We start from the raw sequence: 26,448 nt of genomic DNA, 5'->3' as shown, positions 1-26,448 counted from the left end.
TACGAGTTGGTTTGGTTTTTGACATATAATTTACGACAACCGTAATTGATTCAGTTTCCGTAAGCATGGCGAGCGGTAAGCAAAACATAAGTGTGAAAGTTGTTACAGTATTCATGTTTAGAAGTTCGGCCGTAAAATTGTGTTGGCATTATTAGACCGTCATAATTAAGGCAACATTGAAGAAACACATTTTAAATGCAATGTTTTAAAATGTAAACTATTTGAGATAAATTGATCAACGACTGGTTGACATTCAACAAGCAAAACCGGCATATCGGCAACTTCGTCTGTAGTAAACGCATTTTGCTTAACTAACTCTGGACCTCCCGTGCAAGATTTCGTTATTTTCAACAATTATTCAGACAGTGATATCTGCAGTTTGCTGATATTTGGATGGTCCTTTTCGATAAGATTCATGCCATCATGTTCATACACAAAATGTGCACTAAAGTAATGTCGGAAATAGAAAAAACTGTTTTTGTCACATTTATATCTACAATTTAGGTAATTAATATGTGAAAGTGTGAAATATCTGTTGAACTAAGTTTGGCCTAACTACAGTCTCAGTGGTAGGGAGATAGGAAATGTTAAAAAAAGGATTTTACTGAGGAGTATTAGTGCAGAAATGAGCAATGCGGGTTTTTTCAAAGTCCGAAGAGACTTATTTGGAGCAGACCTTGGCTTTATGCAATTAGTGTGCAATGAAATTGTATAACAATTGACACTTTTTGAATATCCATTTTGAAATTAGACTTAGCTTCATAATAAAAGATAGCAGACGTAAAAAATAACAAGTTTAATACTGAAACTATTAAGGATATAGATACCATTGAGTCTCACTAACCCTATAAAGAAACAGGTAGGAGGGGTCGTCTCAAAAGCAAAACCAAGATGGGTCTTGCTGACGGTAGTGGGGGTCGGGCTTGGGGACAGAGATATTAGCTAAGATTAGATAATCAGTAGAGACATATTCACTACACATGTAAAAGCATAAAATATATTTGAGATGACCCCTTGTGTATGTGGGCCGCACGTGCATTTCATGCCAAGTGAGTTGACGGTCTGTCGTCATACCTGGCTGAGCGACCTAATTGCCATCTATAGTCTGATCTATTTTTTTCAGCAGCTGTTCGTATTTTTTCTAAGTTTTGCCTGATTTTACGAGTAGACATGCTTTTCTGGATATCCTATTACGCATCCCACGCCCAGTTAGGCCGATGTGGGTTATTTCGACATATGCTGTTTGCAATTGTGTAAATTTTAGGGATACAGAGTAACAGCCTAAAAACAGTTTTTTTCTATTTCCGACAGTACTTTAGGTGTTGGCAATACACATATAGAATGTCATGCTAGTGCATTTGGACTTACATTTTGATCTGTCGTTGTAGGAGAGAAATGCCAGTTTGAAGTTGTTTCTCCCCTACCATGACATCTTCGAGTTTAGTTCAGCCAGCTAAACGTCGTGTTCCTACGAAGGTATACGTAGGAACACGACCTTTAGCTGGCTGAACTACTTCTAGTTCAGTACATACGGTCAAAATGCATGAAGCATTCTACATTTATTACATGCACTTTTCATGACACAGACTGTTTGAATCTAACTCTAAACATTACTGTTGCAACTTCCGCAGTTACTGTGACCTGAGTATCACCCCCTGCAATGGACGTATCACACGTGCGATCCCATTCCTCCACCTGACCTATCAGGTGCCAGGTTCTGATCACAAAAGAAACAAAACAGAATATTACTTGAGACAAAACAACTTCTGTTCATTAACCAGGTTAAGTGTAATGTTTCAAACATTGCGTTTGCGACACTCTTCAGAGATCACACTATCTTTCAAATGTTTTTGAAATCAGTTAAGTTCGAGGACAAATTTAATTAGCTGTGCAATAAGGAACTTGCCTAATCTCGATAAACATAGAGACCGTTTTTTGTCAAAGTGTTCTGGTTTTTATATATAATTCAATGTCTTTTGTTAACATTGTGTTTACTGTCTATTATTCAATGTAATATTTCAATCTTTTAAACCAAATAATGAGAAATTAAACGTTGCAAACTATTTTGTTAATTTGTGGAGATCCATGAATATTCATTGTTTGCGCCGTTCATATGGTGCTATATTAATCACAAAACAAACATCTTGTGGAGTCAGTCTTATGTGGTTGACTTGATACTTTAAAGAAGCAACCGGACAGATTTGTAGTTTTTTGATGACATCCGGGTCACCATAGCATCTTCAGTGTCAATTATCAAATCTCTAATGCAGATAACAATAGAGGCTAGTAATGTTTAAAATTATGTAAACTTGCATCAAAATGATTTTTTATATACAGTGGATAGAAGTTATCCAGCATTTGTGTAAATTTACCCTAAAAGCAAGGTACTGAACCCACGGGTACGGTTTGTCCGTGTCCATCTTATGATGGGATGATACCAAGACAGAATATGGAAACAAACTGCACTCATGTAGGATGTATGAGAAGGATCTCTTTCAAGAACAATAACTTTGTGCCCCATGCTCTAAAGAAAACATCTTGGTCCATCTCACAGAAAATATCGTGGTCCATCTTGTCAAACAGAGATTTGCCACACCACAACTCCCCAAATCTTATTGTACCGGTACACAGGATGTGCACTTGTTTGCACCTTCTTTGTGGAACACATTGGACATTTTATCGTAAACTGTCATCTTCCTGATGATCAATGACATATTGTTTTTAGAAAATTAGAGACTTTTGCGTGTATGTACATACCAGTAATATTTTTCGAAATATGTGTAGTTGTATAAAACCCCAACAAATACCTATCAAATGGTGTGTTTTTTTAAGCTTAGCAGTGTCAATAGTGAGTGTTCAGAACTAAAAACAAATCAGACCTTATAAACGTGATAAATATGTCTATTTGTTTCATTTGCAGATATATCCCAAGAAACTGTTCCAGTCAGTGAAGGTTCATCCAAAGAGGTGATTGAATGTTGTTGAATTGTTTGTTTCATTTCTCATTCCTTATAATATATATTCATTATGATCAGTGTTAATAATGCAGTGTAAGATTCGTTTGGTGTAAGCATTTCTTTAACAGTTTGGTGAAACACACAAGCATGGATGTTTGTTTGTTTGTTGTTTAACACTGCACTCAGCAATATTCCAGCTATATGGCAGCGGTCTGTAAGTAGTCTGGACCAAACAATCCAGTGATCAACAGCATGAATATCGATCTATGCAATTAGGATACAATGACATGTGTTAACCAAGTCAGCAAGCCTGACCACCTGATCCTGTTAGTGGCTTCTTACGACATGCATAGGTTACTGAAGACCAGTTCTAACCGGGATCTTCACGAGTATTCAATTATGGAAATGAGGCTGACAAAACTGTAAACATAAATTAGCAAACCAGGATTGAAACCGACAATCACACAGTCATGTGTTTCTGATGTGCATGAAGGGCATCTCGCGACACAGCAAACATCTGAAACACCAATTCCCCCATTAAGTTTTTAGAATTTTAGAGATACAAGCTTTCAGTGTTGACATAAGTACACTGACCGTTGTTCGTCCCTGTAGGGCAATGGTGAGAAGGACTTGACCCACACAGTTGCCAAGCACTACAACGAGCTGCAAGAGGCTGGTCTACAGACAAGAACACAGAGTCGAATCTTCTACTTGAGAAATTTCAACAACTGGACAAAAAGCATACTTATTGGTAAGATTGTACTGGCAGATTATATTGGTATATTTTGAGAGAATTTTACAGATTGTTGGCTCACGTAAACTGAAAGTTCAAGTGAAATCATAATGTGACACAATATCTGTTGTGTTTCCATCAGATGTTTAGTTAAGTGTTTTTACTGGGTGGATGTGACTCAATATGTATTACGTGGGCATGATTACTGGATGGCGTGTTGCTGTCATGCAGCCTTTTTGCCCCACCCCTATCCCCCCTCACCCAAGTACAGTCACTCAACACAGTTTGATTGATGTCGTGTTGCTGTCATGCAGCCTTTTTGCCCCACCCCCAATCCCCCCCTACCCAAGTACAGTCATTCAACACAGTTTGATGTATGTCTATATTGAGACTTAATTTTTCAGTGTTATCTGGACATTTGACATGTTCTGTTTTTATTGCCATTGAAACTGTTTTACTAGGGTCGTTATGGGGTGTGATATGAAAAGTGCAGTGTAATAAATTTAAAATGATATATCATATCGTATCATACATCACATGTCATGTCACATCATAGCCTGAGACATTTATGTATTTAAACTGTTTTTCATGAAAAGGTGACATTTTGAAGAGACTGAAGAGTGAGAACCCTCCGGATAAAACTATAGCTGTCCTTGACCTTTGCTCAGGCAAGGGAGGTGATCTCCTGAAATGGAAAAAAGGGAAGGATTGACCGACTGGCATGTGCAGGTAATGTTTTACATTCCTTTCTTCATGTGTCTCATGCTCTCTCATTTTTCTTCTCATCTCTTCTCTTCTCTCTCTGTTAATCAATTAGTCAGTTGAGATTTTGACAGGAAACAACTGGCCATGATAAAAAATACTCTATTACACATTTTACTCTTTGTATTTGTCTACCTCACTGACTACGACAAAACTTCATTTAAATATTATTCTTTTCATTGTGTAACACATATATGACAGATATACTGCATTTAAATCTGGCCAAGGGAAATAACTGAGGTACATGCTAGCAAAGCTGTATTTAGTGTGCTTAGGTAATAAGACTTGGTAGCAGAGAATGACTGTGTTTAGTAGCGACTGCTTTTTACAGTAGTCTTGTGTTTGCCAGATATTGCCGAGACATCAGTGGAACAATGCGAGTCACGTTACCAGGAGATGATTGACAGGAACAATAGAGACAGATACCCACAGAAGATATTCCAGGCAGAGTTTATTGCTGCAGATTGTACCAAGGTACATGTGATGTCTATAGCACATCCTTCAGTTTGGGATATAGCAGGAGAGGTTCCTTTTTTCCCCTTGCTGATCTTGGTGTCTGAAAGGGCAACTATGCATATAATAAAGTACTGGGAAAGAGGAACTTGTGGACAGAACCTACTAAATGCTAGATAATTGTAAATAATGCATGAAAGAGTCGGTAGTGGTGTCAGTTGGCCTTTCTTCTTTTAAGGACTGGGCGGTGGGGTAGCCTAGTGGTTAATGCATTCTCTCGTCTCGCTGAAGACCCGGTGGTGTCTCCCGCCGTGATATTGCTGGAATATTGCTAAAAGCGGCGTAAAACTAAACTCACTCACTTTTCAGGACTGTGGGGATGGGGGATGGGAGATGTTATAGTAGCGTATCTAAGCCATTTACTAAAATCTACTAAGGTCTGTAGCTGTAAAGTTTCCTGAGTTTTCTGTTTCATGTAAATATATACAAGGCAGCAAAAGAAACGTCATTTTGGAATTTTTCCTTCGCAGAAACGGATAACTGTAAACTCATGTAATGTTTTGATTGTATATTTTTGACAACATCTCCAACTTTACCAGAGCAAAGACATTCCTTCCCAAATTCAGAATGGAACCCAGGAAATGGTCCCAAACCCGCAACCTGATCTCAGAGATGGTACGGTGTTCATCATGTTTTTCATGCAACTCATGGGCTGTTCACAAGGACCAGCCCTATAAAATGCACCCCCAAACCTGGTTGAAACATTCACATTACAACGTCAACAGGATGCCGCAACTCACGACAGCTCAGAGGAACCAGGCGCTAGGAAGACTTGAAGCTGGCCGCACGGAAGACCAATCAGTACTGATACAGTACGCCAACGTCTTAACAGCGGGAACCTCCATTGCCGTAGACCTTACTGTGGACCTATCCTCACCCCTCTTCATGGGCGTGAACGTCTACAGTTTGCCCTACAACACCAAAACTGGTGATACAGGCAATGGAGAACTGTTCTGTTCACAATTGAGAGTCGGTACTGCATATCAACTGCAGATGGCAGAACAAGAATATGGCGACGACGTGCCAGCGTCACTCAGACTAATGTGTTATGGAAAGAAACTCATGGGGAGGTGCAAGCATCATGGTATGGGGTGGAATATGCCTGAACCACAGCGTGGGTCCTGTGGTGTTCCAGAACCTTGGTCCAGGGAGAGGAGGCAGCATCACAGCGGTGCGCTACATCGACCAAGCTCTCAGACCCCACGTTGTACCACATTTCTCACGTCACCGGAACAACATTTTCCAGCATGATAACGCCTGGGCCCATACTGCCAGAGCTACACGGGACTTCCTACAGCAAACGGTGTCAACAGTATGCAGTGGCCAGCCCTTAGTCCTGATTTAAACCCAATTGAACATCTTTGGGATGAAATTCAGAAGAGACTGAATATTGTCATACCAAGTCCGAACACAGCCGATTTATTGCGCCAGGCCTTTCTCAGAGTGTGGTTCCAGGTGCCAATGGCCTTCATCAATCGATTGGTGCACTCCATGCATAGACACTGTGCTGCAGTTATTGCCACTCGTGGTGGTCACACTAGATACTGAAGTCAAGAGTCTGAATGGACTGCAAACGTTCACATAATGTCTTGGAATTGTGCTGAGTTATTCATTGATGTGTCAGGATATTGTACACAAAAAATGTTTTTGATTCGCTTATTATGTCCATTTCTGTAATGATTTGATTACAGTGCCTATCTAATTTTGAATTCATACTGACAGGGTTTTTTTGCTGCTGAGTATATATTACCAGTGTGACTGGACAAAATGAAGGGATTTACTGATAACAGGACCAAGAGGGGAAGAGGATTAGTTTTATGTTGTATGAATGTTGAAAACCAATGTTAAAATACATTTCATATAAAAATGTTTGAACATCTCAGTTTTGTACAAAATAACCATTTTTCCCAATTTGCTTGCAAGGGCACTTAGATCGGAATTCCAGATAAATCCCTGGAATGTAAGAACCACATTTCATGTTTCCATGACAACTGATATACAGGTACGGCTGCGGGACCGCTACAAGGACCCTTCCATCTTGTTTGATGTGGTGAGCTGCCAGTTCTCATTCCATTACTGCTTCGAGAGTCTGCCACAGGCAGAGATGATGCTCCAGAATGCCTGTGAGTGTCTCCGACCAGGAGGATACTTCCTTGGAACCACACCAAACTCATTTGAACTGATGTGAGTGCTGCCTTGTATGGGATGTGATAGATTCCATTGTGTGAGGGGTACAGAAAGTGTAATTGAACTGATTCATTTTGGGATTAAGTACTGTTATTGTGTCAAGCCTCTTACACCCATGCTTGTGGTAAGAGGCAACTAACGGATTCGGGTGGTCAGGCTCGCTGACTTGGTTGACACGTCATCGTATCCCAATTGCGTTGATCACACACTATGCTCTTAGAGCATGTCCCTGAGCGCTATAAAAGTACTCTTATTATTATTATTATTATCAATGCTCATGCTGTTGATCACTGTATTGTCTGGACTAGACTTGATTATTTACAGATCGCCACCATATAGCTGGAATATTGCTGAGTGCAGCATAAGACTAAACTCACTCACTCACTCACACACACTCGTACTACATATGTTCATGCTTAAATATTTAAATGCAGAGATTTATAAGTGAGGGCCACAGGTCTTTTTATCTGAGAAGCTCAGTAACCTATAGTCCGTTTACTGCACAATCATACCAATGAAATGGCAAATAAATATACATTGGAAAGCAACAATTCGTCTTGAATGGTATGTAAGTTATCATGATAGCTAATCAGGGAGTGGTATTTCACTGATAACAGGAACAGGAAGGGGAAGAGACTTTAATGTTAGTTTAACGATATTGTGTTCACTGCAATGATATGGTTCTGTGTTTAAATCCTCTGATTTGCGAAGATAAAAAACAAACAAACCAACTTTGAACACAGTAAAGATTTTTCCCAGTTTGACTGCCGTGGGTACTTAGTTTGGATTTCTAGATAAGGAAAGGAAAAATCTCATAAAACAAACCAACTTGCCCAATAGCATTCTGTCACTTCGGGAAAACATAAAGAACATTTAATTTAATAGAGGCGTATATCTCTGTTCAGTCGCAGATTGAGGGACTCCCCCGACAACTCTTTTGGTAACGAGGTCTACCGGGTGACATTCGAGTCTGACAGCAAGGAAACCTTCCCATTGTTTGGTGCCAAGTATGACTTCCATCTGGAGGGAGTTGTGGACTGTCCTGAGTTCCTTGTGTACTTCCCAGTCTTAGAGAAGTGAGCAGACGACAACACATCTACAGTACAACTCATGCTTATTGGGACACTGTACCAATACATTTTGAGCTGTAGTAAATTCAGATTGATCAAGATTTCTGTATCTTTATCCATCTGTGCTTGTTAAGTCTGAATTTATACCTTTACTTGTTACTTCTTTGGGTTTGAAATTATTATAAGTATGCTTGTTCGAGATTAGTAAAATTCAGGAACAACTGATATTTCTTTGTGGATTCCCAGTTTTACCATTACATTGATGGCAGATCTGTCACAGAAAACATAAACAGTAGGAACAGAAACCTATAAAGATCTGGGTTAGAATTGGTCTTCAGCAACCCATGCTTGTTGTAAGAGGCAGCAAATGGGATTGGGTGGCCAGGTTCACTAACTTGATTGAAACGTGTCATTGTATCCCAAGTGTGTAGATCAATGCTCATGATGTCAATCACTGGATTGTCTGGTCCAGACTCGATTATTTACTGACCGCCGCTATATAGCTGGAATGTTGCTGAGTGCGACATTAAACAAACAAGCTGCAAGAGTAGACACCAGGCCATGAAACCAAGGAGTCCTTTAATGTTGTGTATTATCATTGCAACCGTCTCATCTGCTTCATATATCATGTTTCAGAATGGCCAGAAGTATGGTATGAAGCTTATAGCAAGAAAACCTTTTGCTGATTTCTTTGAAGAAAATAAAAATGGAGAAGGCAGGTCCCTCTTGGGAAAGATGCAGGCACTTGAGGTTAGGCCATAGTGTCTCTGTTATATAAGGGGGAAGTGAAAGAAATTGATATAGGGAGGCACTCTGACTGATGTATATTGACAAGTAATCCACTCCATTATGACAATCCCCATCCCCGCCAAGAAGTGCCAGGGGATATAGGTTTGAACTCCGTCCGTCCTTCTGTCTGTCTAAGATGATGGGACAGATTTTCTCAAAAACCGTTATAGATAGGGAAACCAAATTTGGTGACATAAACTGTAAGCATATGTCAATGAAGTAGCACTTTTTCTTGCAAAAGAGGGGCGGTGGGGTAGCCTATTGGTTAAAGCTTTACTTTTGTTCTTGCGAAGCTCATTTTGATTCCCCACATGGGTTGTTGGAATGTGTGAAGCCCATTTCTGGTGTCCCCACTGCCATGATATTGTTGGAATATTGCTAAAACTCGGCATAAATCCATACTCACTCACTCTCACTCACTCACTCACTTCACTCACTCACTCACTCACTCACTCACTCACTCTTGCAAAAGATGAACTGAATTTTGATGAATTTATCATAAGATGAAAATTTGTTATCACTGATAATTTCTGTCTCTACCATGCATAACATAACAGCAATTTCAAAATTAAGTTGGATACTTAGGGATTCTGTATTAACTTTAATACAGATTGTAGTAATTAAAGTATCCCGTGTTGTCATTTATTAGTAAACATCAGCTGTGAATGAAAGCTGTGCAGATTTTAACTTACACCACAGAAACATTCTCAAAACTTCACAATATTATTTTGCCAATATACCAGTTCACAGAGAAATATTGCAGTATGCATCATTTGAAAAGCATAAATGAAGCTTGTTATGAACTGATTTGTGGAGATCAAATCTTGTTTATTGTACCTCTGTATCTTCTGTAGGCCTACCCTGCAGATTCTGGCACAGATCTTGTCAGCTCCGTTCCAGACAACTACAAACACGCTGTGAATTTCCTCGAGGCAAATGACAACTCTGGAGATGGGGGTCGTAAACCTAAAGTGGTATGTGTCATATTTTGTTTTATTACCTACGAGGGCGAAAATATCAGGGTTCATATTTTTCAGACGATGCCCTATGGCAAAATATCACTTTGTCATGGTGACGTGACGTCATGAACAATGCTATGACGCCACGTTTCTTCTACATGTGGTGACGGCGGGTAACCAGCCTATTTATGAAAGTAGATTAGGGGTTATTTTCCTCAATTTGACGACTTCGGTAATAAATAGAATATTATATTCGTGCCTATATCATACTATGTTTACGACACTCATGCCTAAATATCGGTATATCCCTCGCTCTCACTGCCCCAACATTTAGTCACTCATGTTGTAAACATAGTATGATATGGGCACGAATATAATATCTGTAGTTTGACCTTACACATGTGAATCAGCAATGTCATGTGTTTAAATCGTAGATTTGTCTGAATCCTTGGTTTGTCTGTACTCATACTCATAGGTTAATCAACACATTCACTGGTAAAGGGGGCAGTTGGGTAGTCTAGTGGTTAAAGCGTTCGCTCGTCACGCTGAAGACCTGTTTCGATTCCCCACATGGGCACAATGTGTGAAGCCCATTTCTGGTGTCCCCCACTGTGATATTGCTGGAATATTGCAAAAGGAGGCGTAAAGCTAAGCTCACTCACTGACTCACTGGTAAAGGGGATGCTTTTGTATATTTGGCAGTTTGCGTTTGGGTTTTGTGTTAGATACATTGATGATATCAAGTAATCATGTCACTGTTGTGTGTATTGTGAGACTCCCACTTTTGTAATATTTCCTTGATAATGTTTGTTGATAGATGTTTCTGAATGAGTTGATCACTCAACTGTCATATGTGTGAAGTCTCTACACGACGTGTCTTACAGATGTTCATTAGTTTCTTACCTGTGGGGCGGTGCTTAATAGTTAATAGGTATCTGCTCGTCACGCTGAAGACCCGGGTTCTATTCCACACATGGGTACTATGTGTGATGCCCATTTCTGGTGCCCCCATCGTGATATTACTGAAATATTTCTAAAAGCGGCATAAAACCATACTCACTCACTCACTCTTAACTGTGATTTATGGATGCTTGTTTTTCCAGTCAAATTCACCTACATGTGAATCCAAATTATATGGCTTTAGACTGATCAATAAATGATCTCTGAGCTTAACAAGTTCTCATTGCCATTAGTCCCTTGATAACCCATGCATGTAGCTGAAACTTTAACGCTGAGGTCACATGACAGGGCTCGATTTAAGAGATGTTAACTTACTTGCACTGGGTGCAACCTAAGATAAAAACCTACTTGCACCAGCCCAATTCCAGTTGCACTGCTTTTATTGGAATATGTAATGAAAGAAATATGCTATGAATTATTTAGATGTTTTATTCAGAGGTTTACCCACTCAAATTGACTTGCACCTGGTGCAAGTTAGACTAATAACAAGGTTGCACTTTGTAATATTAGGTTGCACCAGTGCAAGTATCAAAGCACTAAATCGAGCCCTGCATGAGGAGTAGCAAGTAGTATGCCAGATGAAGTCACTCATGACCATCATATATTAAAGTACCACTGTGATTATGTGATTGATTGTATGCATCAATTTTATGCTGAAACAGTGCAATTTTACAATGTTTAAGAAACAGATTACTGCTATGATGAGTGTTATATACACTGCATATCAGCTAGGGATGTAACGATGCATGGAACTATCGATGGATTGCAATGGTTGAGTCTCCGATAGCAATTAATCGATGGTAGAAACGAAAAACTATCGATGCATCGATAGTATGTTTGACTATCGATAGTTTAGTAATTGACTTCCGTTGATAAATATGCAGTGCAAAATACAGGAAGTACCAGATTCGTTCACTTTGATTTAGAGTTATCTGCCCCTTTTATGTTTTACTGATGTACTACTATTAGATGAGCCACGACCTGACAAATGACCCCAATTTGCTCATATGGGAACACCCTCCAGAACATTCCATTTGAAAAATGAGGGAAACAGGTTGTCGTCTAAAACTTGAAAAGTACAATTTCCTCATGCGAATCATGTTTTGATTGTTATATCATACTAAGTATGTGTACAATTTGCCCATGCTTCCCTAACTTGGACATGTTACATTAATTAAAATCTGCAAACATTAAAAAATTGACTCGTGTCAAGATGGTGTCTTGCTGAACTAAATCGCTCTACGAGACACGTGTTAAACAGAAGCGGTATTGAGTTCATGCCCCAGTCAGCATGTATTGCACATGCTTAATCGCCAATCAACCTGTGTAGCAACCAAGTGTATTCGTCTAGATTCCCTGCCCCACCTACTTGTCACAAACGTCGTGTACTGCGCAGGCTCATCTAATACGAGTCAAGCAGTAATTGTTTACTTGATCTGGGTTTCAAGTTTCTTGTCAGTTATTAAAAGAGACTGAAACTACATCAAATTGTTTTTGGTTCATATAAACTATACAGTCATTTGGGAAATGACTTTTTGAGACAATGCAAGGAGAGAAAAAAGTTGGTCGCAATAGTATGTTGCAATAGACTTACGCTATCGCAATAGATGTTTCCCCCTCAGTAGTCACCCCTAATATCAGCCATATGTACTTACAGAGGATGGAGGAACGTAGGGTACACAAACCTGTTACAATTATTCACCACTACAACACTGTAAAGATAAACTGATTTTGTTGCAGGGTACTCTGTCCAAAGATGAGTGGGACGCAGCAAGTAAGTTGATTGTTTATTGAATATATGGTTTGACTGCCATGGATGGAGTCAACGTGGTTTGTATAAGTACAAGTCATCTTTAATTGGTTGCTGTATATAGTATATACCTTTTTTGCATCTGCCTCTCATTGGTTGCGCAGTGCAGTTTATGAAAACTTCAAAGATTTCAAATCTCCACACTGATCGGCTGGTGAGAAAGTTAACCTGAAATCCCCTGTTGAGGGTTTGTCACATGTTGATAAAAAAATGTATGGCTGGCTTAAAAGAATGATAATCAGAAATATTGTTCATTCATGGGAATCATTATTAATGATTATCGATATGAAAATTATGTAATCATTGGTATCATAAATGAACAATTGTAACGAAATAATTTTAAAATTTACTCAGAAAATACACAAAGTCAGGTCTTTATTCATGAATTACTCCTGAGGTATGTTCAGGAAGGAGTTTTGCATAATATGTCACCTCTAACCACTGATGTGAGATAAGTTGATTTCTTTCATATTTTTAGTCACTTTTGCTCAAAATTACTTCTCCGATATGTATCAATAATTGATCGGTATTCATTTAATTATGATCTACATGTATATCGATAGCCAGCCCCAGAAAAAAGTACCCAATCAGAGTTCACTAAAAGAGACCTTTCTAATCAGCCAATCAGCGATTAGAATCGAATTTCCTGAAATGAAAGAACTAGGACCTGAATAAATGTTTTGGTTTCCATAAAATGAACTGTTATGTTTTGAGGGAAGTTTCATCTACAAATGGGTGTGGAAATGTTGTCATGTCTTTTTTTTGCATTTGTTTTGTTCAGACCAAACTGCATGATTCTGAGTCAGGTGGTTAAGATTACAAGCTGAAAGCTGACATCTGATTAGTCAAAAACAAAACATCAATCATTTCGATTGGGCGGTAAACATTTGCCTTACTAAGCCAAGAAAATTGTACTGATGGGAAGGTCTGTATGTTTACAAAGGGACATCACGTTTTGATATACATTTTTGACAATTTCACTGGGAATGGTACCATCAGATTAAAATTTTACCAAAACATTATGTGCTAGACATTGATATTACTCGGTTTCAGCCATATACTGCACCTTCATCTTCAAGAAGCTGGATAAGGAGGAAGTGGAAGATCAGACGACAGATGAGCCCCGCCAGGCTCCTAAGAGAAAGCTGGAGGATGCACAGGAGGGGCCTGAAGATGAATCTCCACACAAAACACAGAAGGTGAACGAATGACAGCCTGTGCTGGGGACTCTGGTGTGAATTCCGAGATGAACTGTGGGATAACATCAGCTCCTTGAGCACCACCTGCCCAACTGCATCATGGGAAAGCCAGTGCCCATGATCCCGGTGCCTAGCGTGGGATACTTGTTGTAACCATGGTATCAAGAGCTTACATGCCTCACTTATGTTGGTGGTGCAACTTCGACAATGAACTTTGACATCTTGAGATTCCTGGATGGAAACTGGAGCTTCTTGATATTTACAGCAGAAAATTAAATTTGATGTGTATTGTACTCACCAGAGACGAGTGAGGTTTCATTGACAGTAAATGTGTCAGAGATGTGATGGACAATTTGCTGTAATGTTGGTCTATATTGGTATATATGTGCTCTGTGTATGGTCAGTGAGAGAAATACTAGATGAACTATTTGTAAGATGTTGGATGATGCCCAGAAGGGGTCAGTATCCAGTTATTTATTCCTGTAATATCTCCATCACATGTCAGAACTGTCTCAGATTTGGACATATTCAGCTAATTTAAACCAATGCCATGATCTAATAGCTCCAAGTGGCATTAAATCAGATTCATTCACCTACTCTTTCCAACCAAGAGCCATATGTGCTCCTTTCACAGCAAGTCATTCATTGTCTTCCATAAACTAGTCTCATTTTCATGCCTTTGTAAAATTGTTTCTAATGTTAGTTCTGTAACCATGGCAACCATGTCAAAAAATTATCAGGACATTTTTTTGCTTTGGCGTGTAGCTCCGAGGCAGTGTGCCCTAAACATTTGTGTTCTGACTTAAAACTGATCTGGCCCGAAGGTGCTTGACTGTTTTGATTTTGTGTACATATACTTGCCGATATTAGACCATCGTAAATATCCTCGCCAGGTGCAATACAGTGAAGTGATCTACTGACAACATGACAATGTTTGGTTTCCATAGATCAAACACACAATACAGCAGAATAGGAACTTAAGTGAGTACCATCCAGTAAGTTACAGCAGAATCCTAATATTTTATCAGTGCTGGTAGTATTACATAACATTTGCTTTTCTTTAGACCAAAAAATTCAAAATGTCTCACATTATGAAATAAATTCAGTTGTAATCATGTGATGTGTTGTTTTTCATAACTCTGATCAACATGTCACTTACTAGTATTTGTGGAACATGTGTTATCTCCGGGTTGGGGCACTGTAACCTGACATAGTGTATTACTGTACCTTAGACTCTTTGTCCTGGCTGACATAGTGTAACACTGTACCTAAGTGTCTGTATCCTGGCTGACATAGTGTAACACCTGTAACCAAGTGTCTATATCCTGGCTGACATAGTGTAACACCTGTAACCAAGTGTCTATATCCTGGCTTACATAGTGTAACACGGTAACCCAGTGTCTATATCCTGGCTGACATAGTGTAACACTGTACCTAAGTGTCTGTATCCTGGCTGACATAGTGTAACACTGTAACCAAGTGTCTATATCCTTGCTGACATAGTGTAACACTGTAACCCAGTGTCTATATCCTGGCTGACATAGTGTAACACTGTAACCCAGTGTCTATATCCTGGCTGACATAGTGTAACACTGTAACCCAGTTTCTATATCCTGGCTGACATAGTGTAACACTGTACCCTAGTGTCTATATCCTGGCTGACATGTGTAACACTGTAGTATACCCCAGTGTCTATATGTTGGCTGACATAGTGTAACACTGTAGCCTAGTGTCTATATCCTGGCTGACATAGTGTAACACTGTAACCCAGTGTCTATACCCTGGCTGACATAGTTTAACACTGTTCCCCAGTGTCTATACCCTGGCTGACATAGTGTAACACACTAACCCAGTGTCTATATCCTGGCTGACATAGTGTAACACTGTACCTAAGTGTCTATATCCTGGCTGACATAGTGTAACACTATAACCCAGTGTCTATATCCTTGCTGACATAGTGTAACACTGTAGTATACCCCAGTGTCTATATCCTGGCTGACATAGTGTAACACTGTACCTAAGTGTCTGTATCCTGGTTGACATAGTGTAACACTGTAACCAAGTGTCTATATCCTGGCTGACATAGTGTTACACTGTACCTAAGTGTCTGTATCCTGGTTGACATAGTGTAACACTGTAACCAAGTGTCTATATCATGGCTGACATAGTGTAACACTATACCCCAGTGTCTATATGTTGTCTGACATAGTGTAACACTATACCCCAGTGTCTATATGTTGGCTGACATAGTGTAACACTATAACCCAGTGTCTGTATCCTGCCTGACATAGTGTAACACTATACCCCAGTGTCTATATCCTGGCTGACATAGTGTAACGCTGTACCTAAGTGTCTATATCCTGGCTGACATAGTGTAACACTGTAGTATACCCCAGTTTCTATATCCTGGCTGACATAGTGTAACACTGTACCTAAGTGTCTGTATCCTGCCTGACATAGTGTAACGCTGTACCCCAGTGTCTATATCCTGGTTGACATAGTGTAACACTGTAACCCAGTGTCTATATCCTGGCTGACATAGTGTAACACTGTAACCCAGTGTATATATCCTGACTGACATAGTGTAACACTGTTCCGCAGTGTCTATATGTTGGCTGACGTAGTGTAACACTGTACCTCAGTATCTATATCCTGACTGACATAGTGTAACACTGTACCCCAGTGTCGATATCCTGACTGACGTGAGTGTAACACTGTACCTCAGTATCTATATCCTGACTGACATAGTGTCACACTGTATCTCAGTATCTATATCCTGGCTGACATAGTGTAACACTGTACCCCAGTGTCTATATCCTGGCTGACATAGTGTAACACTGTACCCCAGTGTCTATATGATTGTCGACATGGTGTAACACTGTACCCCAGTGTCTATATGATTGTCGACATGGTGTAACACTGTACCCCAGTGTCTATATGTTGGCTGACATAGTGTAACACTGTAACCCAGTGTCTGTATCCTGCCTGACATAGTGTAACACTGTACCCCAGTGTCTATATCCTGGCTGACATAGTGTAACACTATAACCCAGTGTCTGTATCCTGCCTGACATAGTGTAACACTATACCCCAGTGTCTATATCCTGGCTGACATAGTGTAACACTGTACCCCAGTGTCTATATCCTGGCTGACATAGTGTAACACTGTAGTATACCCCAGTTTCTATATCCTGGCTGACATAGTGTAACACTGTACCTAAGTGTCTGTATCCTGCCTGACATAGTGTAACACTGTACCCCAGTGTCTATATCCTGGTTGACATAGTGTAACACTGTACCCCAGTGTCTATATCCTGGTTGACATAGTGTAACACTGTAACCCAGTGTATATATCCTGACTGACATAGTGTAACACTGTTCCGCAGTGTCTATATGTTGGCTGACGTAGTGTAACACTGTACCTCAGTATCTATATCCTGACTGACATAGTGTAACACTGTACCCCAGTATCGATATCCTGACTGACGTAGTGTAACACTGTACCTCAGTATCTATATCCTGACTGACGTAGTGTCACACTGTATCTCAGTATCTATATCCTGACTGACATAGTGTAACACTGTACCCCAGTGTCGATATCCTGGCTGACATAGTGTAACACTGTACCCCAGTGTCTATATGATTGTCGACATGGTGTAACACTGTACCCCAGTGTCTATATGATTGTCGACATGGTGTAACACTGTACCCCAGTGTCTATGTGATTGTCGACATGGTGTTACACTGTACCCCAGTATCTATATGATTGTCGACACGTTCTAACACTGTATCCCATTATCTGTATGATTGTTGACGCGACACGACGAGCTATATGACGGCAGTCTGTAAATAATTGAGACTGGACCAGACAACCCTGAGATCAACAGCATGAACATCGATCTACGCAATTATGATACGATGACATGAGTTAGCGAGCCTGACCACCCGATCCCGTTAGTCGGTTCTTACGACAAGCATGGGTGCTGAAGACCAATTCCTGAACACAGGAAACCCCTTTAATACAACATCGGTAATCCAGCTAATGCATGTGCAATTCCCAGAAGATATTTAGATTGGCAGTGCGTTGTCGGCAAGTTATCAAATAGAAAGCCGTGGATGTATTTGTAAACTATTTTTTAAATAGTTTACAAATACAATTTGTGAATGTTTTAAATGTGAATTCCTTTAAGGTGTTCGATACATAGGAAAATGTATACTGTTGAGATTAGGAAAAAATGTTAGTCATGTTTCGCGTTCTTGGTGGGATTGTCGCTTCAGAACATATTGATGGAATATTGCTAAAAGCGGCTTAAAACCATACTCACTCACTCACTCAGAACCGGTTTACTGTGACAGTCATACATGGAGCTTCCAGAGACCGTCATATTGGTTGTCATGCAGAACTAACACGTAAATGGGGGAAGAACTTGGAGGGCGGAATATGGAGAAATTGTGATTAGTGGTGTGACGATTCATCGATACATCGATCCATGGACCGCCGATACAGTGAATCGATACAAAGTTTTACATTGTCGTATTACCCGATACGAAACTTCAAATGGGCAACGATACATCGATGTTTAACTTTGAATATTGCCGAATCGCGATATCTGTCAAGAAAAAAGACCCACTTTTGTTTGATGATTAAAATATTTGCTTACTTATTTTCGCTTCATAAGTAAACGTTTTCTCGGAAATTCTTGCGTCAAGAACTGTGTCAGACATAGCGCTCATATGTTATTATTATTCACAAAGTCCGTGTATAAACTTAATTATCTCGTTTCCGAATGAACATTGGATAACGCTGGCGGAATTTGACGAAATACTTTAAAATGGTTTTGTTTTGATATTCATGTGTTTTATAGTTGGTGTTAGAATTAAATATTTTAGTATCGTGATGCGTATCGTATCGTCACCCTTATATCGGGATTCGTATCGTATCGCAGCTTCAGTGCACGATACTTTGGCAATATATCGTCGTGACAAAAAATTTAGCATCGTGATGTATCGTATCGCAGGATGTATGCCAGTACAAGCACTACTTGTGATGCTAACATGTTAATCTGCGGGGTCGACTTTTCTCTCAAGACATCAGGGTTCATCTTATGGGTTCGACCACGGTCGCTTGATTTGCAAAATAAGTATGAAATCAAATACGGTTTCATCTGAATCATTTACAGATATGATAGTGCAAAACACAGGTGTAAATCATGAACTAGACTTCCTACTTTTCGCATGCGATATGATCAATTTTCACCAATTGTTTGTGTCAAAATGTTCCTTAGTGTTTTCCGGGTAAAATCTTTTGATAACCATGTTTTATCTTAGAAACTTTCTGAACAGACATATATTCAAATGAATACATCTTTTAGGGATGTTTTACACAATAACATACAATACAATGTTGAAGTTCTCAGGGTCCTTTAATATATATGGATAAACTCACCAAAAGCTGGAGTTACAATGTAAGCGTCTATGAATTACTCTCAGTTAATTGTTAATAGTTAGTTCATTTAACGCATGTTTGACATTCATATATATTAGCACTAGATTTCAGATCTCTTTCACCAAATGACATGTAATATAAACAAGATCAAAGGATACATACTATCACTATTTAAATATGACAGAAGAAATCTAAATTTCTTAATGGCCTAAATTCGTAACATCATTATCCAGTTACTATTTTAACATTTAATCTCTGAAGATATTTATTAGTGTAAATCTACTCCCATTTTATCACAAGACATATGTCGCTGTATATTATGTTTAACAACGTGTTTTCCGTAGATGAACTCGCAAAATGCCGACTCTATGTAAGATAACATCGGATGGGGGCCTCTTCTAAAAATGAAAATCTCTTCGGATTATTTTACCCTGATCCTTTATTTATATATATAACTTCGACAGGAGGTAAAATGACACGCCTCTGCTTTTTTTCATAAATTTTGCTTTAGCTACTCTTGTTTTGTTTTTTCTTGTCTGTTCTTTTATGTTTTGTTTGTATTTTCAAAGGGCGGCTACTCTCATCCCGTGTGTAAGCAATCGGAACACACCAGTAATAAAGTCCGCAAAGTGAAGCCTGCTAATACATTTAAACACCAGCTTGTTGTAGCTTGTTGTGCATGTGTCAAAGCATATGTTCATGTATATATGTAGATTATATAAAATGAATTATTTATCTCGCTCGTGTCCGAGTTGTACAATGGTGGTAAGACGATTGTCGGAAAATCGAAGATCCGACACATAGACGAGGTTTTCCGAACGTAACCGGAAGTTGACAAATTGTTCGACGAGCGTCTCTTTGTCTGCCGCTTAACGGCTGTCTCTTAATCCTTACCATCGAGAGACTAACTACTCTCTTATTGTTTAATCATATTTGTTTTATCATATTTTATCCCTCTCTTAATCATACAGTCCTCCATTTTTGTGTCTAAGTGTATATTTATTTCGTAAATATGGCCGATATTGAAAATGGTGATCAGGAAGAAAGTTTTACAGAAACCAATGGAGATTTCGACACGAGTCAGTTTGATCCCGAAGCCACTGACGCCGACACCAGTGCAATAGTATCTGAAGATGTTGGCGTGGAAGATCCGGTCTGTATGAATATACAAGATATACACTTGAAACATGCCTACAGCTGTTTAATCACAATAGATAGATTCTTATATTTCGTTAAAAAGTTTGGTTAGGTTCAAATATACGCCTACTGAGCGTCTCGATATGTACTAGTTCGTGCAGATGATTGAACTGTGTTCTCCATCTCTACTGCTGCAACAATTCCTGACGATTCAAAGAAAAAAACCAAAAAATCTTTTGAACAATATTTAATCTGCGAACAATGATGTTTCACTAAACACTTGTCAGATTGTCACACTCGAACCTTCTGAGGCAGCATCTGTTATATATGTTGTGACAACAATGAGATATTTGATGACTGTTGCAGGAACTTGAGGCTATCAAAGCCAGGGTCAAAGAAATGGAAGAAGAAGCTGAAAAATTGAAAGAAATGCAGAAAGAAGTTGATAGTCAAATGAATATGAGCTCTTCATCTATATGTGGGTTTTAGTCAGTAAAGACACGATGAACATTGTTCTTTTGACACTGTGCAGTGTTAAGAAACCATTTGGATTTTCATCATAAGTTTTAATCACTTTGCTCAAAACATCATCCATCAACAGGATCAATGGCATCAGTATCAAAAGCTTTGTTGGCATGCTAAGAATTTGTATTTTTATTCATTTACATGTCCAGTTATCAACCTTTGCCATGATTAGAAATGTATTGTTTTAGGACTGGTATGCCCTGATTGAAATTGGCTAACAATGTTGAGAATTATGGATGAGCGTTCTACATGTAATGTTTTGGTTTTTTTTAATAGGTTTATTAGTTTAACAGCCAACACATTTCTCTACATTCAATTAAAGAAACTTAAACTTGACAAGTACTTCAATTATAGGTATCTTCCAGCATGTAGAACATCAAACCCCATGAAATAATTTGTTTATTGGCTTAATTAAATACTTTGTGGCTTTCTATATGTTGTTTTTCACCATTGAATGTGTTAAATACACAAGTCTAAAACTTCAATCAAATAATAAGGTCAATAGACCTCTATCATGAGACTTATCAGTCCTATAAATTGTAACTTACTCCAAACTTTACACAGACAGACCTGTTCATTTCAGCATCTTTTCCAAGCGTTGATGAAAAAATAGAAGCTGATGCTCGTTCAATATATTGTGGTAATGTGAGTACATTATTGGTAACGACAGTCCTATTTTACAATGTCGATTGCTTAAGTTAGTATTAATATTTTCTGTACATAATTTTGGTACGTGTGGTATGGCAAGTCAAACTTCCATTGCATTTTATTTGTACCAATACTGCACTGTGTGAGTGACCCAATTCCCATATCACCTCAGCATTGACAAGTGTTTTTAGCTGATCATAGTGTTAATTCCCCTCTTACTTAACATTTCACAAAAAAGCAACCACCTTCAAATGTGTATGAAAAATTTTAAGCATTCCAACCTTCATCATGAAATATTTTACATTGATATTACTGCTACCCATTTATGCTTTTTTAAAAATTTATGAATCTTAGTATTTTCTTTTGTCTGATTGTGTTTATCACTTTTGTGCAAAATTGCTCTTTTAACATTAGAGTGAATGTTTTAGGTTGATTACGGTGCCACAGCAGAAGAATTGGAGCAACATTTTCATGGATGTGGCTCTGTGAACCGAGTGACCATACTATGTGACAAATTCACAGGCCATCCAAAGGGGTGCGTTATCTTTGAATGTCATGTATGATTTAAGGCTTGTCAGATTCTACTTTGGAGTTTTAGCTAACATATTCCAAGAAGTGATGTTTCACATGTTGGACTTCTGATTTTCCATGATTGTAACATAACCACTGCTGATCTTGGAGAAAAAAGTACTTTCAACCATGCAAAGTTATATCTGTACCTGGTAGAGTTTTCTGTTTTTTCTTGTTATTCCACAAAGAATTGCTAAGAGGATGGTGTCTTTCAAAGACTACATCATTCTGAAACAATCACAGAAGTATTGGCTGAACAAAAGTTGAATAGTTGTAACTAACATAGTTGTTGATGCAAATTGAAAGATTCCCAAGTTTGACTGGGGCAGTGGGTTAACTAAGTGGTTAAAACGTTCGCTCGTAACGCTGAAGGCCCGGGTTGGATTCCCCACATGGGTACAATGTGTGAAGACTATTTCTGGTGTCCCACACCATGTTCCTGGAATATCGCTAAAGCAGGGTAAAGTTATACTCACTCACTCCAAGTTTTGACTAGTATTGAAACATTTGGAAATCTATGAAGGCAGTATGCAAACCATGTTTTACAACATGCCAGTTGCCAGAATATAACTCTTGAAACTGCATTATTTGTCAAACTTTCAGTGTTGCTCAAACATATAGTTACCTTATGGCTGCAAGGAATGTACTGCTCATCTTCAAAAGGTGCAATTTTAAAAGTTTGTCAAGATAGGAGATACATGATTCTGATATCCCAAGAAATGATGTTTGCACATGTTGGACTTCTGATCCTCTGTGATTGTAACATATCCGCTACTGATCTTGGAGACCTATACAAATTTTCAAGATTTACACATCTATATATGATTGTTTCCCTAAGAACGAAGAAAAGGGGTCTTTGAATTGGTCAAGATATTATGTGTAGTCATCAGCAAAAAAACCCTGAAAATAAGTTTGGAGTTTCAACAGACGGTTTTAGAACATGACTCTTCTTATGGCACTGCATGTTTATTCAGTCTATTACCTTGTATGTTGCAAAAACTAAAATATTCCCTGTCCGCTGTTAGAAAATGACCCTCTTAATAAGTTTCTGGTTTGCAGTGTGCATTTGTTTTTCATCTGCAACATGTTTAAGTTTTGTAAGAAGCATTGTAAGGAAATAGAGGTTCTGGGAATATTGGACTTTCAAAGATTTCACCATTGTAAATCATACATATAGTGATCCTGAATATTACCCTGAATAAGTTACTAGCTTTCAAATATTGCCATGTTTTGTGTATGAATTTTGAAAGATGTATTTTGAAAAAGCCATCAGTTTCCCCTAGCTGCAAACACCCCATCCCTATATCTTTACCATGTTTGTCCTCATTATTTGTAGATAGACAAAATTTTCCAAGAAGTGATGTTTGCACATGTTGGACTTCTGATCCTTTGTGATTGTAACATAACCGCTACTGATCTTGGGGAAATGCTGAATTTTCAATATGATTAAACATATCTCTGTACCTGGTTCCTGATTGTGTTTCTTCTATTTAGGATTTCAGAAAAATTGTGACTTTCAAAGATCTCACCATTATCAAACGCACCTGCATGTAGTGATTATAAAAATACCTTAGATAAGTTTTTAGCTTTCAAATAGTGCATGGTTTTTCGTATGACAGTTGTAAGGCATATTTTGAAAGACTATCTGTTTGCCCTAGCTGAAAAGAAATGCACGCACACACATACACATATATACACCATGCCCCCCAACACCCCATCTTTACGTGTCCATATTATTTATAGATAGATTTTACCAAGAAGTGATGTTTGCACATGTTGGACTTCTGATCCTTTGTGATTGTAACATAACCGCTACTGATCTTGGAGAAATGCTGAATTTTCAGTATGATTAAAGTTATCTCTGTACCTGGTTCCTGATTGTGTTTCTTCTATTTAGGATTTCAGAAAAATTGTGACTTTCAAAGATCTCACCATTATCAAACGCACCTGCATGTAGTGATTATAAAAATACCTTAGATAAGTTTTTAGCTTTCAAATAGTGCATGGTTTTTCGTATGACAGTTGTAAGGCATATTTTGAAAGACTATCTGTTTGCCCTAGCTGAAAAGAAATGCACACACACATACACATATATACACCATGCCCCCCAACACCCCATCTTTACGTGTCCATATTATTTATAGATAGATTATTCCAAGAAATGATGTTTACACATGTTGGACTTCTGATCCTCTGTGATTGTAACATATGCTGCTGATCTTGGAGAAATGGCTTTCTATTATCAGCTGACCATCATGATCATGTTCATATTTTGTGCTTCCAAAGAAATACTGCAACAGTTTTTTCGATTTTCTAATTCAAGACAAATGTTTTGTTCCAGATTTGCATATATTGAATTTGCTGACAAAGATTCAGTTGCAACTGCAATGGCTTTGGATGACTCACTTTTCAGAGGTCGACAAATTAAGGTAAAGCAGCATTAGTCCTTTAGTAAAGCTGGTAATTTTCTTTTTTTTCTTACCTTCATACACACCAATTTAGAACAGCTCTGAGAGAATTAATAATCTATGCTAGTGTCTTAGGTTGTGATGCTAGATGTATTGTTTATACCATATGGTTTTCATAGAAACTCATCTCAAATGAGTGTACAGTGTATGGATTGTTTATTTATTTCAGATCCATTTTATGGTTTCAGGTCTCTCCAAAACGGACAAATAGGCCAGGCATTAGTTCCACAAATCGCTTCCCACGCAGTAGAGGCAGAGGCAGGGGACGTGGGTTTAACCCCAGGGGAAGAAGACCATATGGGTTTGTTACCTTTCTTTTTGATGTTTTGCCAAGTTACTTTAAATTTGGGAATTGTATGTATTTTATTAACCTAAAGTAGTTTCCTTTCAAATGATTAATAGCAGAGACCTGGAATTTGTTCTCACAATTCTAGTAAAACACATACTTTTCTTAGTGCTTACACGCCTTGCTGAAAGACGAATTAGGAAATTTTCTGTTCTGTAATATCTACATTGATCAAACATCTTCATATCAGTCAGACATTCTGCTGACTAGAGTTGATGTTGTATTACCATGCAATCATAGATATTTTGAAAATGTTTTAATACCTTCAACTGATAAATTTTCACTTCGTCATGTTTTCCTTTGTATTTTTGGAATGATATAGCTCTAAATATATGCCATTATGAAACAAAAAACCTACATCCCCAGATATTTGGGAGACACAATGAGCAGTTACTATTCATACCTAACTGCAATTAATTATGACTTATCTAGGGTTTTGATGAAAAAATCTCACTGGTTCAGACTAAAAAACCTGTTTTCATTATTTTCTTTTATACTTTCTGTTTCATAAACAGGAAGAGTGTAGCTTTTGTTGTAGATATTGTTGTTGACATGTAAACATAATTACAATGTGTTATGTTATATCATGTCAGTGCAGATGTCTCTTATGATGATACATTTCTTCTCCAAGAATTCAGAAGTAAAAATCACTTCTGTTAACATTGCTACAGTTGTCATTCTTCAGTCGCTTGTGACTTGTGATGTGTAGGTACAAACAAGTATAGTATGTAGTTTCCTGAAGGTATCCTAAGTAATGATGTGTACTCAGTGCTTCATTTTGTCGGTAAAATGTTACATCAAGACCTTTATCTGCACAAGATCAGTAGTAATGAAATGTTAGTAAACTTTGAAACATTGAGGAAACATATAATATTTGAGGTCTTTCAGTGGCATTTAGAAGTTGTACATTGATGTCCAAGATATTTTTATGGATTAAACTTCTTTTTAATTTCTCTCACGACGTTTCGAGACCATTCCAGGTCCCTTCATCAGGTGAACTGGCAGTTAGGACTATGACGTCGTCACTTTAGCATGAATTTTCATCATTATGTAATTAACTCTTCAAACTCACTTATACAGTACTCTCCCCAGTGTACTGTGATGTCACTTGCATTGTGACGTCATAACTCAGTTATGACGTCATAGTGACGACGTCATAGTCTTAACTGCCAGTTCACCTGATGAAGGGACCTGGAATGGTCTCGAAACGTTGAGAGAAATTAAAAAGAAGTTTAATCCATAAAAATATCTTGGACATAATATTTGAGGTTATGCTTTTTGTCAGTCTTTGTTAAATTGAGAACAATTGTTTGTTTCAGGAGATACCGAAGAGCAGCCTACTATTCCCCTTACTGAAACTAAATAACAA

General features: G+C 38.3%; 2 protein-coding genes and 1 long non-coding RNA gene across 3 annotated transcripts; 2 read left to right on the top strand and 1 right to left on the bottom strand.

The window, feature by feature from the left end:
• On the top strand, window positions 1–15,054 carry LOC124285254 (mRNA cap guanine-N7 methyltransferase-like). The gene is given in 12 exon segments (XM_046721456.1): window positions 1–75; window positions 2,921–2,967; window positions 3,570–3,708; window positions 4,287–4,384; window positions 4,386–4,419; window positions 4,802–4,926; window positions 6,968–7,149; window positions 8,058–8,253; window positions 8,868–8,972; window positions 9,866–9,985; window positions 12,671–12,704; window positions 13,794–15,054. Coding segments are annotated over 12 exon segments (1,248 nt in total). The 5' UTR covers window positions 1–65; the 3' UTR covers window positions 13,952–15,054.
• LOC124285265 lies at window positions 2,820–22,689 on the bottom strand. The gene is made up of 3 exons (XR_006900776.1): window positions 22,587–22,689; window positions 12,011–12,016; window positions 2,820–2,832 (listed from the first exon to the last, which is right to left on the bottom strand). It is a non-coding gene; the product is annotated as an uncharacterized LOC124285265 (long non-coding RNA).
• LOC124285244 (polyadenylate-binding protein 2-B-like) lies at window positions 20,196–26,448 on the top strand. Its single transcript, XM_046721449.1, has 7 exons — window positions 20,196–20,538; window positions 20,889–21,000; window positions 21,631–21,692; window positions 22,124–22,230; window positions 24,607–24,694; window positions 24,922–25,034; window positions 26,399–26,448. The coding sequence occupies exons 1-7, from the start codon at window positions 20,398–20,400 to the stop codon at window positions 26,433–26,435; spliced, it is 660 nt and encodes a 219-aa protein (XP_046577405.1). The 5' UTR covers window positions 20,196–20,397; the 3' UTR covers window positions 26,436–26,448.

The sequence above is a fragment of the Haliotis rubra genome, unplaced genomic scaffold, assembly GCF_003918875.1.
Source record: "Haliotis rubra isolate DU_JTF1 unplaced genomic scaffold, ASM391887v1 Scf11, whole genome shotgun sequence".
NCBI lineage: Eukaryota > Metazoa > Mollusca > Gastropoda > Lepetellida > Haliotidae > Haliotis > Haliotis rubra.
The sequence above is the reverse complement of the archived record's forward strand: the minus strand, read 5'-3'. Positions and strand labels throughout refer to the sequence as shown.

What these genes read in the sequence shown, in the direction of transcription:
- LOC124285244 (XM_046721449.1), top strand. Translation starts at nt 20,398, where the DNA reads ATGGCCGATATTGAAAATGGTGATCAGGAAGAAAGTTTTACAGAAACC. An exon ending in TCAGAGGTCGACAAATTAAG is followed by an intron (nt 24,695 to 24,921) that starts GTAAAGCAGCAT and finishes TTATGGTTTCAG; the next exon opens with GTCTCTCCAAAACGGACAAA. An exon ending in AGGGGAAGAAGACCATATGG is followed by an intron (nt 25,035 to 26,398) that starts GTTTGTTACCTT and finishes TGTTTGTTTCAG; the next exon opens with GAGATACCGAAGAGCAGCCT.